General features: G+C 43.9%; 1 protein-coding gene across 14 annotated transcripts in view; it reads right to left on the minus strand.

Moving 5' to 3' along the window:
- ephb3b (eph receptor B3b) overlaps positions 1–12,381 on the minus strand; it is a 62,063-nt gene extending 49,682 nt beyond the window's left edge. For all 14 annotated transcript variants that reach the window (XM_076725693.1, XM_076725677.1, XM_076725654.1 and 11 more), the window contains exon 1: positions 11,644–12,381. In XM_076725693.1, coding sequence (XP_076581808.1) covers positions 11,644–11,707 — 64 coding nt within the window. In that variant the 5' untranslated portion in view covers positions 11,708–12,381. The remainder of the gene's footprint in view (positions 1–11,643) is intronic.
- Between the last annotated feature and the right edge of the window lie 2,207 nt (positions 12,382–14,588).

Below are 14,588 nucleotides of genomic sequence, written 5' to 3' on the forward strand. Positions count from 1 at the left end.
AAGTGGCGGAGAGATCATAGGCTGAGAGCAAGGCTGGGAAAGGGACAAGGCCAAAGAGAGTGACAGGGAGGTGAAGAAAGGGAAGGTAAACAGCATATAAAAGGAGGCTTTGTCTGCAGAGGATTTTGCTTAATGCCCACCTTTTTTGGTGGAAAGCCTTGAACCTTTCAGTTCTTCTCTTTGGCAGGCCGGAGCGCCAAGCTGTCTGGCTGGCACAATACATACCTTGAAGTTGGTGGTACCTGATTAAGTTGAGCTCAACCACCACTGTGGTTAGACAACCTCAGACTTCCCCTAATCAAATGGCATTAAAATATATTGGTCCATATAAATCAATGAGCATCTGAACCAAAGGTAAACTTTGCCACTCTATAAAGAGACACCAAATGTTGAAAAATGACACCACGCTTTGTTCCTGGTGATAGCCTAGTTTAACAAGGCTTTGAATTTCTCAGACATTTAACTGTGAGCAGGTAATAAAACCGCAATGCTCGGCTGTTGGTTAGGCTTGCAATCATAGCTCATATGAGATTTGTGTTTACTCACTCAATCCCTCTGCCTTTTGTTCAACTCTAATTATTTTATTCCATCTGCCAATGACTCACCCGTTCTGACACTATCGGAGATTGCATCTTGAAATCGTCACACACAATGTTTCCATTGATCGGCACTGGCTTGCTTGTCACATTCATTAAAAAAAACTGCTGGCAGATTCTTCCCAGACTTCATCAAAACCTAGACCTTTCATCTGGGACCAATGTGAGTGTATGTGTGACCGAGATGCAGAGACTGAGGGTAAAAGATAGTGAAAGGTAGAAAGCAACGGCGGGCACACTCCTGTATCTGGGAGGAAGCTGCATGGTATGTAAGTGAAGACTGGGGCAAAAGGTTGGTGGAATGCATCCAAGTCAGGAGATTACAGTTTCTCTGCTCAGATGGATCTCAGATGGAACCTGCTGCTGCTCTGTTCCTCAGCTCTTAACAGTCTTTCACCCTCTTCTTCCGCCTCCTACTGTACCTGCCCTCCTCCTCCACTTCCTTTCCCCAAACCTCAACATAATTGACCTTGGCTCCCAGCAACCTCCCTGCAACCTCTGTCCTGCATAGTTGCTTCTCTCAACACCTTTTGAAATGAAGCGACTGCCCAATAAACAGAACTAAGTGGCTTTTAGAAATGAAAACCCTCTCTTATTGCCTCCCTCTGCATGGCTTCACACACACACACAGCTCCAACTTTGAGGGGCTTTAATAACTGATAACCTTTCTGACTTTGACTCAGTAGGTGGGGGAGAGGAGCATGGCATGAGCTGGACCCAGTATCCGCATCGCTCACCTAGCCAAGCTAGAGATTCAAACGCCAGAGTAGGGCAGGGCAGTTTATACCTCATGGCAAAGAAGGGGCAGCCCTGGAAGTATACGAGCTTGCACCTGGCTGCAATCCACCACCTGCTAGGTTCAGCCTCCCCGTGACGTTGGAATCTACAGTGCTAACACGCTAGTCTCACAGAGGTAAAAGGAAGGTCAGATACCATGTATAACCTCTAGGAGAAGACGTCTTGCCTTCTTGATCTTTTTTTAATCTGTTCTGGCCCTTTGATTTCACACACATACATACACACACACTGCTACACACCATCAAAACGCCATATTTCTGGGGAACCAAAGCGGATAAGAAATGTGGAGTCTTTGAACTGCCTGGATGTTTCAAGCCCCTTCTTCTCCTCTCGATCTCTGAGCTCTCCTGCTGCTCTGCTAGGACAGAGAGAAAGGGGCTGATCGATGGGGTCTGACAGCAATGAAATGAATGGAACCAGGCACCAGCTGATTGATTCATTAGCAGAGGAGTGAGTGGATGTGGATGTGGGCTCTGACCCTAGGAGGTGGGTGGGTGCGTGGGTGAAGATTTCGCGGGGGCTTGTGTGCATGTGTATTGGGCGGAGATAATGTGTGTATGCGTGTGTATGGCTGTGTGATTAAGCAACTGTCACCATTCATGTGTGTTAAATGTGTGTGTGTGAGAGTTGAGAGGTCAGAAGGGATTTCCATTGGGTGCGAGAGGGGAAAAGGAAGCTGTTTATGGCCTGACTTGGCACAGAGGGAGGGGGTCAGCCTATATTGTCCGGAGCTTTCATCTGAATCATTGCAATTAGTCTTTCACAGCACTCGTTGTCAGATCCCTGTGAAAATCACAGCTAACAACCACAGTGTCACACAGGCAGACAAACACTAAATATTTATTTTAAATGGTATGATATAATGTATATCAATCACTGTCTTATCCACAGTTTGCAATGAAGTAAAGACCCAGTAACAGATGTTATGTGGACATAAATAAAAAAAAACTCCTTGGTGAAATAAAACCTACATTAAAGTAAAATACTCAACCAGTTACTCTAGATTACTTTTATCAAAAGGAAATTCGGCTGCAGAACAGACTTTCTTATCATAGCGGAGCAACAGCTCTGTGAACTGGCTGAAGCTGATGGAAACCCACGGGGTGGCCTGCCTTCCCATCCTCTGCATGCTGCTGAAAACATACATCATGACTGTATTTGTGTCACACACACACACACACACACACACACACACACACACACACACGCACACAAACACAACTTAAGAGCTCCCTGCCATCAACCAAATGGACAGGTGTTAGGGCCATCTGACGAACAAAAGACCAAAAGCAACACCTCCACATTTGCTAGATTGCCTCCATTAAATGCTTGCCTAAATAATAGCCAGTTAGACTTTTGGACCTTTCTTACATTGCCCTCTAAATATTGCACTCACTTAGACATTAAAGTCACTGTGTCACTGAAACTCCTTTTCAGCTTGAGCTGAGGTTAAATAAATGCTCCCCACAGCTGGCAGTGCATCTAGGAGGCCACAGCGTGGAACCATGGGGATTATGTAAATAGCCTGACAAAAGGTCATGTGCGACTGGTGCTGCTGCCACTGAAATGTGTTGGATTCAACGTGTATGAGCTGTGCAGTAGAGAGTGTGTATAAGATGTTCAGAGTGAGCTTGATGCACTGTTGATAGCAGAGAAGGGGTCTGGTTAAACCAGCTGCTGTTCTCAAGAAGACAAAAAGGGAAAGGGAGAAATATTTAATAGAAGTGGGGAGCCCTCCTTTAACCTGTGGGGCTTTTGAAGTGTAGATGAAGTGCAGGTGGTGAGTGTTTTTGACATCAAGGATGAGAAGTGGGGCAGAGTAAGGTGTAATGGTGCCCTGCTGCAACACTGCACTCAACAAGACCCCTTACCAAGTAAAATATACACTGTTCAAACACTTGTTCGCACACATGCATTATGGTTAATTACAACGGACATTTGAGCCGATCACATCAGGCATGACTTCAGCTTTTCCCTTGAAGCTGTTCCTATCATCACACATAGTCTCTGTGCGCTGTTTGAAAATTAGCAAAGGTTGTTTTACTGCTTTTGAAGGGAACAAGGCCTGGAGCTAGGCCTTGCACCTCAAAAAGTCCCACCATCAACCACCCAGCTATGGTTCAACTCAACAAAGAAATTTCCCCCATCTGTCTTTTCTTCTTACAGTTAACAAGGCTGACAAAGGCTGAAACCAGGTGATGTGGCCTTTCTCCCCCCTCAAGGCACACTGTTTTACAGCAGCGTCCACTTTCCAGACAGATGTAACTGGCTATTTTTTTAAAGAGAAATATCAAAGATCTCTTTCAGCTCCATCGGCAAAATTTGTTACAAGAGTCCGTAGCTTGTAAAGAAATGGTAGGAGGGGGCCCTGAGGTGGATCAAACTGTTGCCTGGAGAAGTCTACTCCCCCAAGCTCCACCCCGCGTTTCTTGGAATAACCTCCGCTGCTCATCAAGTAAAAAGCGCCATAACGACTGTCATGTCCATACAGAATCCTAGTCATCTGTCCGAAGGGCTCCGGGTCCCACATGTATGTAAATAGCACGACTGCTCTGATGAGCTCACTGGCCATGGCGACAAAAAGAAGTCAAGCGCACATCTCTGACCCAGTCTCCAACTGTGCCTTTGACCTGGTCTGTTTGTGAGTTTTTGTGTGCGTCAACGAGCCATGGAAAGTTGCACAGTCTGTCTTTCTAAATGTACACATCCTCTTTCAGGGTATTTTTATTCGCCACTGGAAAAGGATAACCCCTGGAGCTTGATTGTGTTAAAACAGCTATTGTTGAGAAGGAGCGAGAGTAGCCTTGGGGAGTAATCCCCCCTAAATTCGTCCAAACAGACCTCCCTCATGACCTCTGGATAGGGGTCACAGGACGTGGGTGGAAAGCACAGCGGGTCCTAACTCACTTATAATCTGGACATTTTGACACATGGTAATTTTAGCTACACTTTATGGACATCCGGTGCCGACAGGGCCTATAAAACTCCAACTCTGATGGCCATTAATATTATGTCAAACATTTCATCAGTATTGTGAAAGCCATTAATATAGTTCGGAAAGGACCAGAGAGGGGAGACATCCCTGTCTGAGTGATCTGAGCAATGTGAAACACCCATCATGCATCTATACGAACACACACATGCACACATGCTATGAAACTTTCATATGCTGGGCTTTCCTCTGACAAAAATGGACAGGTTCTGAGTAACTTTAGACCATTGTTCAAATAAGAGTCTGTCAATTAACACTTTTTATGTTTTCCATTGTGCAGGGAATGCAATTATAAGAAAAAAACTCTTTAACTGAAAGGTTTAAGTTAAGTTATCAATAACAAGGGCTAATACAGAGGGTGGTGTCTCTCTTTGTGCTGCCATTACATGACTTCATTTTTAATTCAGTCCACCTTTGCTGGCGGAGTAGACATATCGTGACATACTGCACTCCCGACAATATACACACAAACCCTCCCCAAGCCCTGTAACCTCCCAAACACTGCTACCCCCTCGATGCACCACCCATATTGCTCTCGCCTCACTCTCTCCCTCTCCCTCCCTGTGTCTGTGTGTCTCTCCCTTGTTCTGCTTGGCTGACTGCAGACACCAGCAGTGTGTCTGTGCAGTGGGCAGGCCCAGACACACTCGCCCTCCTCTGCTTGCTCTCGACAGTGGGTGCAAAGACGTGCCATCCCACAAGGCCCCTCTGTCGGATGCCAGGATGGACTGCACGCACAAATGCCATATACAAAAAGAGACGCGCACACGAGCTGCATACACACATACAGCTTTGGAAATTGTCCAGAAAATACCCTTAGTGTGTCTTGCTCTCATGAAGCTGACATACTACTCACTAAGGTGTCTTTCATGAACACAAATGTTTAACTTTCAAGCAATTACAGCAAAAACATGAGAAAAAACAGGACTCATTTTAACACTACACATGACTTTATTTGTGTTGCTGTTATGCACAAAGCCTTTCACATTTATATCAGAATATTCATATCAGCTGGAAAAGAAGGTCGGATTTACCTACATGTGGAGGTAGCTGTACAGTAACACTGATAACCTACAGAACATATTGTATTACGGTAATATGCTTACACTCATATTTCTCTGACAGCGTAATGTTGCTGCTGGTTTTGTACTCTGCTTCTGTTGAGCCTGTTTTGTAAGCTCCTAAAGCTAAGCTAGAAACTACCTTTATGTTTCAAAGCCCCAAACAAATACAATAAAACAGACATGACTTGACAAGTTCCCCGGTGTCGTGTTTTGTCTCGTCAATCAAGACTCTGCAGTACAGTGCTAGAGAATCAAAGCTGAGCTCATCCCAGCTGCCTTATTTTCACCGGTCATCCTGCTTCGTCCACTTTGTGGTGTGTGTGAAGGCCCCAGCAGGCCTGACACGGCTGTTGCTTGCCTACATGTGAAATTCCAGCTCGGTGAATCTTTCCGCGCCGCCATATGAGCCATGAACCATCAGTCGGTGCACATGAGTGCTCCCGCAGGCCCGTTGCATCTGCAAAGTCTGTCAACTCTGCTGCTCTCTGGGTCTCTGATCCAACTCTGCCCCATATTCCGACCACCACCTCACTGCTCCCCCCGTATCATCCCACCCCAACTCCCACCATTTCGTCATCCACTCCCCCTTCTTTCTGAGCGCCTTACGCCAATCTGAACCTAAGTCACTGTACATCTGTTCAACATGGCGGCCGCCTAGCGTATGACCTACCGACTGGCTGGGCCCTGTCGAGGTCACTACACCAGGATACTGCTGAGAGCGACGCACTGATACTGTTGTTTTCTCTCATGGTTCAGTTTATTCTCTTTAACAAGGCTGTGAGTGTTGAGATCAATCTTCATTGCTTTGCCAGTTTGTTACTCTGAAGCAAATATAAATTCAATTGCACTACCAATGAATTAGACCATCACTGACAAAAAGAACTTGAATTTAAAAGATATGTAAAACAATGATGTAAACTGAGTTAACTAATAATAATAATAATAATAATAGCAAAGATATAACAGAGTTTAGATGCATATTGTATAAAAGTCTACTTTATTAATTTATATGTTAATAAAATAAATGACAAACTAGATTTTGTCTATATGTCTAAATTCTTATTTACAGATAATAATAATAATAATAATAATAATAATAATAATAATAATTTTGTTAGGATTATGACTGATAATTTAATGTATTTTATTAATGTCTTAAGTGTTATCATTACCATTATTACTGGAGAAGCAGGAACACGTTGTGTCGAATGTGCATTTGTGGCTATTGCACAGTAGTCGAAGTTATGCTTCGCCCGGCCAGTTGATTCAGGACATTGATAAATATCCTTGTGAACTGGTAATCGCCTCTCTCAAGAAGACAGCCCGCATCCAACCTGATTCTGCGGTTTTGAAAGGCTGAGCAGCGTTCATTCGGTCGATCGATAAGACCACATTAGTTGACACTTTGAACGCTCTTTGTGTGTTGTGCGTCTGAGCCACTGTCTCTTTCTGCCAGCGTGCTCTTATTTCTCACCATGAAAAAATGTCTATTATTTGTTTAATAAGCCTACCTTTACATATATAAATATAACATAAAAGAAATTCAGAAAGATAGATAGATAGATAGATAGATAGATAGAATAACTGATCCAAGTCCCTCTCCGTTTTTCTGACCTCCACAGGCAATGATTCATTAGCAGAATTGCCAGAATGACTTTGCTTTTATTTTGCAAATTCACTTTCACGCCTCTTCAGTGCGTATCCACTCGGCCCTTGAATGGTCTGAGTGATAGCCGCCATAGAGCCACTAACAGTGCCCTTTGTCTCTTAAATTGTGACCCTCAATACATTTGTTCAGTAGAGGAGCTCCTGGAGTAACGTTTAAGATCGGAGCTTCACTGTGAGTCCTGCTCAGGCCACACACACACACACACACACACACACACACACACACACACACACTGATGCTGCGCTCTTAAATATAGCCTGGCGATATGAGGGCCGTCGGTCAGCAAGTGTGCCGGACAAAATGGCCCCATTACTCCCCTTATCGTTCATATGAATCGAGTATTACTCAGATGCAACCCTCCAAAACATATGAAAAGGCCCAAATTTGAGTTTGCGCTTCATAATAATATCAAAGGGCACAAACTTCAAACAAGGCGCCACATTGGCTATTTCTTTGGAAACAAAAAATAAAAAAAACGTCAGTTGAGCTTTAATCAGTATTCCCTTAAAATTGCGTCAAATCACCTCAACTAAACGTTAGGTCACGCACGTTTTCTGTTTGTTTGAATACAAGTTTACGCATATTCTTCACTTCTGATGGAAAATTCCCCTTGCGCCCGATATTCTACTCTGTAATGAAACATGATTATTTATATTTCCATTCTTAAATTAACTCTAAGTCTTTTGTAAGAGTGTTTTTCTTGTTGCCTGGTGATCACCGCCTGGAAATAACATTTTACACACCCCCTTCCCTCACCTTTCGTGATTTGCCACTGCCTCACTGTCTTATAATACGTGTCATAAAATAATGATGATGACGAGGGGTCCTCCTCTGCTGAAGAAAGACCAAGGGAGAATAAATCATGAAAGAGAGTGAGGTGAGAAATGTGCCAAACGCAACCGGGCACAGGGAAGCTCCTGTGGAGGTGTGATCTCACCCACGTAAAAACATAAACATGCGCGCCTCAAAGGCCCTGGTTGTGCGTATAATCGCTCCAACACACACCGCAGTAAATAGAAAAAACAAGCATGGAGAGTGAGCGGGGAACCCTGAGCAGCGAGCATAAAAGTCCATTTGTTTAAGTTTAGTCAGAAAATGATTCCAGGTGAGAGCTGCTCAACTGGAAGTCGTCGTAAGAGGTTTGGGGTTTTTGGCTTAAGTGCAAGCGTAATGGGTTTGACGTCATTGTAAATACACGCAAAACTTTTTCAGTCAGTTTTCAGTTGTGGCACCTGAAACTCACTCCAATACTCGCATACTGGAAGAGTTTAGCGGGCTGTATCTTCTTTCAGCATCATATAAAACTCGAATGCCTTGTGAATTAAGACTATCAGCTCAGATAAACAGCCTGGAAATGAGTGTGCCGCTCGTCGTCTGGTCTGAGTGTCGTTATGGTGCCTTTGTTCGTGGCCCTTTTTTCCTGTGCTTCCTCTCTCCATCACAAGTAATTTACACCGAGCAGTAACCACACCGCCTGTGCGCTACAGAGGACTGTCATCGACGCAATTTGTCTCCCCAGCACGGTGATTACAGCTGTAAGTTCACCAGGCAGGGCCTTTCTTATACTGAGGCCACCGATTGGCCTGACCTCTGCAGCACCGACAAAAACATAATGAATTACACTTTCTAAGACAGAAAATAACTGAGGTGGAATTAAAAGGTCATGGTCCTCAGACAATTAACACATTTAACACATTTGAATAGTCAAACTCTTAAAAAAAAAAAATCGAATTAAATAAGATGAGCCATAAAACAACCATTATGGCAGGAAGATCTAATCCCGCGGTGAATAGCTGGTCATTCTTTTTGGGGAGGGCCTCATTTGAGCCACGTAAACCCAATCAGTTCAACGAGCTGGAGTGCATGGACAGATTCAGAACGTCGTTTAGCATTAATGTTTGCAGCCACCGAAACCAGAAACGGATGAAATGGACTCATAATTAATCAATTAAAAGCAAACAAAATTTACAAGACTGTTTACTGTGGGTTTAACTATTACATGTAAGTTTAAGGAGCGGATGTGAACGAGAGGGGATAAAAAGAGAGAGAGAGAAAAAAAAGAGGAGAAACAAAAGAGAAGAAAACATGAATTCATTAAGAGCCTTTCCCCGGGCTGTGTGACCCCGGGACCCGGAGAGACGCACACTGGGGCCGCTGAAAACTTCCCTATCAGGCCGCTTGTCTCTCCCCAAATCGCCATAAAGCCAGATATCCCAGTAAGAAGCCCCAGCATCGGCCATAAATCATCCGGCTGTATTAAAAGCTTTGGTAAACCCCCCAGCCAGGTCAGTCGGGTACAATTTATGGCATCACTTACGTAGAAAATAGATTGTTCTAACGAAATACACCAAGCCAGTGCGCAGCCAACTCGCTAAAATTGTCAAGTAAAAACCAAGCTCTCTCTCTCTCTCTCTCCCCCCTCTCTCCCCCCCTCTCCCTTTCTCTCTGGTAGCCCCAACTTCTGCACAACAAGAATCCACTCATCCACTCAAGCCATGTGTTTTAAGTCAGCGGTTCCCAGCTGAGGTCCGGTGACCTACAGGGGTCAATGCGAGGGGTCCAGGGGGGGTCCATAACAAAATAAAGAACTAGAATTTCAGAATAATTTGGTTCGGGTGGGTATTAGAAACATGTAATGCTAACCGTACCTATCCATCTACAGAGTGGGACCATAATTAATTCAACATTTTTCCATCAACATGTAAAGTGCATGTAAGTTTGAGTGGTGGTTCTAATATAATATATTCCTGTGACTAAGCCACTTCTGTATTAGGACTCTTATCATAACGGTCGTCCGGTTATTTAGAGGTGCCAGTAAAACAACAGACCTTATCAGATAACTTTTACTACTCTCTTTTCACTCATGGCACTCGTCTATTCTTTCCACCGCCAGGAAGCAGTGGTGTGAAAAGCGACTTCGCCAAAAAGATTAAAAAAAAAAAAAAAAAACCCGGTGATTTCACGACGAGTTCAAGCAGCAGTGTGATCTTTTCCCAGCACCGACTGTAACAGGCCTGCGGATGTTTTCTCAAATTAGGGTCACGACACTGGAAAGTGAGTTGAGAAATAGAGTCGAGTCCAACGCACGCTGGGTGGTGTCGCGCCAGACTGCGAAACATAATCTTTATTTTAAATGATTTAGATGTGCGGAGGCTTCTTAAGGAACACGACCTTGGAGTAAAATAAATTAGCGTTTCCTTTCTGGGATAATGTTTTTGTACTTCAGCGGTATCTGTACGAGTCTACTTCACACACATAAACAGACGTATAAGGCTGATGTTTGCGTTTTAATTCGAATTATTGACATCAGGCAAAATATATACACATATATATATAAAAAGTAAAAGCAATAATAAGGACACTAAAAGTCTAAACAAAAAAGAAATGACCCGGTGTATTTTTAAGGGAGAAAAACTCTTAAAACACCGTGCGGACAGGTCCATAGACACAAGCTGAGAGAGAGAAAGGCGTTTACTGAGCCAGTGGCCCACTGTCCTACTTTCCTACTGGCATCACAAGCCAACCGGGAGCCTCGCCTGGGCTCCAGCATGCACAGTTCAAGCTTTAGGCCCCTTCCAACCTTATTTCCACTATTCCTTCTTCGTATTCTCTCAAACAGAGCAGGGTGAGACGCTCCAACATGTAGGAAAGGAATAACAGAAGACTTTGCTAAGGAGAAAAAAAAGCTAGAATTTCCCATCGATTTTACGCACGGCAAACGTCAACACTCCGCTTAAACAGATGGCTTTGTTATTGGAAGCAAGTGTTGTAAAATGTAACTGTAAATAATCAGTGGATGGCACTTGATGAAAAAGGCATGAACAAAAGTAAAAAAAATAAAATGAATACCCTACAGAGATAAATGACACTTCATTTGACATTAGTCTGTTTGACAAACATTTTGCGTCTCAAATCAATTGAGGATGAATTAGAAAAAAAAATAACATATTGCAGCTTTTTCCAAATCAATTCACTATGAAAATAAACTATTTTCGGATTTTTTTGAACGTATACTTTGACCTCAAACTGAGTGCACATGTCAAAAGGCCACGCACTCGCACAGCCCTAAAATACACGCAGCCGACCTGGGGGAAAGTGTCTGGGGGGGCTTGGAGCCGCGGCTCCCCGATGAGATGCAGTGTGGCGCTAATTTCGTTTAAGCGACGAAGAAAGCACCCACAGCCGGCAATAGCTGATCTAACAAAAAGGAATACACAACTGCCATTGAAATGGATGAGCTTTCGTTGACGCGCATAACAATTGTGTACAGAAACCAGTGCCGGCCACAGCGCTTGGCTGCGTAAAGCCAATAATGCCATCAGTGATCCCTAAAAAGAAGCCAGATGGCCACTTGGAAAATGAAACCTTGCTTTTAATTCGGAAATGACAGAAAAGGGGAGAAATTGGGCACACGGGAGCCTCGCCCGCTGCGGCGCCCATCCTCTGAGAGGCAGTGGGTGCAGGCTCACTTCAGGGAAATCGGCTGTAGGCATCGCAACAACACATGAAGATGAAAATTCTTACCTTCAACGGCGGACACCACGGGCAGCAAGAGGCTGCATAAAAGCAGAAAGTAATCCATTGTCATAAAGCAGTCAGGTCGGACATGTAAATAGACCCACGAGAGAGAGGAGGGAATACAATCCTGGGTGATCCGATGCTCCACGCACCCAGTCCCGTCCCAGTCCCTGTCCCAGTCCCAGTCCCAGCTGTGTCAAGCCTCCAGGAACAGAGTCACCCCCATTCACCAAAACACGTAGAGGTGAGCGGTGGGAGGAAATATCACCCTTGGTTTAAAATGTGTGAAAATAGCAGCCCTTCTCTTTTCAGTGATCTCCAGCGTGGCTTTTTAAACCAGAGTGAAGGCAACTGGCGCAAGTCTTCCAGCCCTTTCCCCTCGCGTGGAGCAAATCAGCTGAAAACAGGTAGTCCAGTCCGCGGTCACCATCCGGAGAATATTTCCTGCAATATTTCGTTGAGAGTCAATGACGGAAAAAAAAACCAGGTAACAGCCTTCTTGAGGAGATCCAAAGACTTTCTCTGTGGTCAGAGGATCAGAGGCAGAGATAGCCGCACTTGTGTCAGAACCATGGTGTACAGTCCCAGATAGGCATGTGCGCGCTCACATGCGTCCGCGATCAAGTGGTATTCCTGTAAAGAAACAGCCGCGCGGTTTACAGATATTTATTCCCTGAGCGAATTTATCAGCTTTGGCTGCTGTGTGATCCGTCTGCTTCGCTCGGCTTGTGCACTGGAATGAGGCACACGGCTGTGGAGGAATAACGGGAGAGTGCGGAGAGAGAGAGAGAGAGAGAGAGAGGGAGAGAGAGAGAGAGAGAGAGAGAGAGAGAGACCGGGGGCCACCAGCAGGAGGAGGGGTTACGGTCAAAGCAGCTGCATTGAAAAAAAGTCTACCTTGACAATCATTAAGTCTCATATTAATTATCAGAATAAAATGTATTTTAAAGAAGGGTGCACTTATGATATTTGTACTTCTTCCCAGAGCAGTCTTTGTTCCTCGCATCTCGTTCTTCCATAGCAAACCATCGTCTCTCCCAGACACTTGCTTTAAACACTGTAAGACAAAAATAACATAATTGGGCATTTTTGGAATAATTTGCGCAACATTTTGAAATGCATCTTCACTTGATTTTTTCTTTTCAAGTATTTGCAAGCCCTATATTATGGCTTCATTATCGAGTTGGTCTTTTATTTCTTTTTCTTTTTCCTTTTTTTTCCCTCCCCTCTCAGCGCGTCACTCTGCCTTTCCTTTCCCGGGACTCCAAGCCCATGCGCAGGCATGGACACACAGCGCCTCCCTGCGGGTCGCTCCGCTTCGATGCAAAGGAGAAACAATCATTCTGCTGAGTTTTTTTTTCCATTAAAACCCTTCTCTGTTCACTCCAAAAAATACTTAAACGTTTCGAAAATGCTCCGGCGGACACTGGACAACCCCCTCCCACCCTTATTCCAAGCGCTGCTCGGTCGGTTTGACATTTTCTGTGAGTATGAAAGTGCATCATCACATCCAATGCGTTTATATCCTAGACTTCTTTTCGTTGAAAAAACTATAGAAATGGATGAATAAAATACGTAATTTCATATGTTCATGCAAAACATCAAAGTTTTCCACTAATTTCTATTTAAGCGTCCGTGGCATCGAAGTTTTCTGTTTAATTTAAAGTAATACCAAAGTTGAGAAACTCTCCCAGACGCTCTTACTTGAGCGGAACATAATAACTGCGCAGCCGTCTAAATCGCTCGTTTGTGTTTATAATACAGTGAGACATTTAACCTAATCGGTCGGGCAAAAAGCAGCAGGCAGAGTTTTTTTTTTTCCTGCAGGATTATAGACCTGCAATTTACTTTTCCTTCTTCTTGGATATGTTGAAGAAGGGGGCAACAGTCACGACCAGGCTTCTGCAGCCTTTCCCCTCATTCTCTCCTTACACTCGTTTTATTGTATCAGAGCGTCTCAGTCCCTTCTCAAAGCAGCAGTGAACAAAGTTAAGGAATCTGCTGAGAAAACATGCATTTCAGTCCAAACGGCACCCCTTAATATACGTTACTTTTTATTTACAGAAAAAAAAACACTGTTGCTTCACGTTTTTCAGTTTTAGGGCGCCATCACAGTACTTTAAACCAGAGGAAATAGCCATTTGCTCACAGAAATAAAATCCTGTGATCTGTGGGGAATTGCAGGACTGCTGACAAAACAAAAGCCCACAATAACTCAGCACACAGGTCACAGGCACGCCCTGATGTAAAGGAAATATTTCAATAATATTGAAGCTTACTTTAATGCTGAGTAATATTGTGTTCAGTTTGTTTTGTTTAATTGAGTAATAACCAACTGATGCATTAAATTAAGTCACACACATACTGTACAGCAGAGATGACAGGCACGGTTCTGTGAGAGGCTGAACTTGGCACAGTCAGCATTAGTACCAGGCTGCTAAATAGCAGAAGTCGATTACATTATTAATTATGTTGAATACTGATGTGTTCTCTGCTGTAGTTGGAGATAAGAAAGAAGCGGAGAGCTGAACTCGGCTCCTCAAATAAAGTTGTGAAAGTTAATGTAAGGGATTTGCAGTATGTTGCCAGGCCCCGTCTGCCCTTGACTTTATTCTCTATGCAAAGAATAACAATTATGTTAACACAATGGAACTTGCTGCCTGTTCTGCGGGTATGTAAAGAAAAGTTTTAGGTGTGTTTCGAGGAAAAAAGACCTGTGAAATGTCCAAGTGAAGCCAAATGACTGGTGGGAAGTTAAAAGGTGATTGGATGCCATTTCCTGAGAGGTGTAAGCAGACAGATGTAACCCACGGCTCTGTTGTGTCTCTCAGTTTTATGTGTCAGGGTCGACACTGTGGCAGATAATAAATAGTTTCAAAAGATAATCTGGTGCCATTTGGCTAATTTCTGTAACGTTTTTCAGTATTCCATCACCAAAACTGCACAAATTC

This window comes from Chaetodon auriga, chromosome 3 (genome assembly GCF_051107435.1).
Source record: "Chaetodon auriga isolate fChaAug3 chromosome 3, fChaAug3.hap1, whole genome shotgun sequence".
Lineage (NCBI taxonomy): Eukaryota > Metazoa > Chordata > Actinopteri > Chaetodontiformes > Chaetodontidae > Chaetodon > Chaetodon auriga.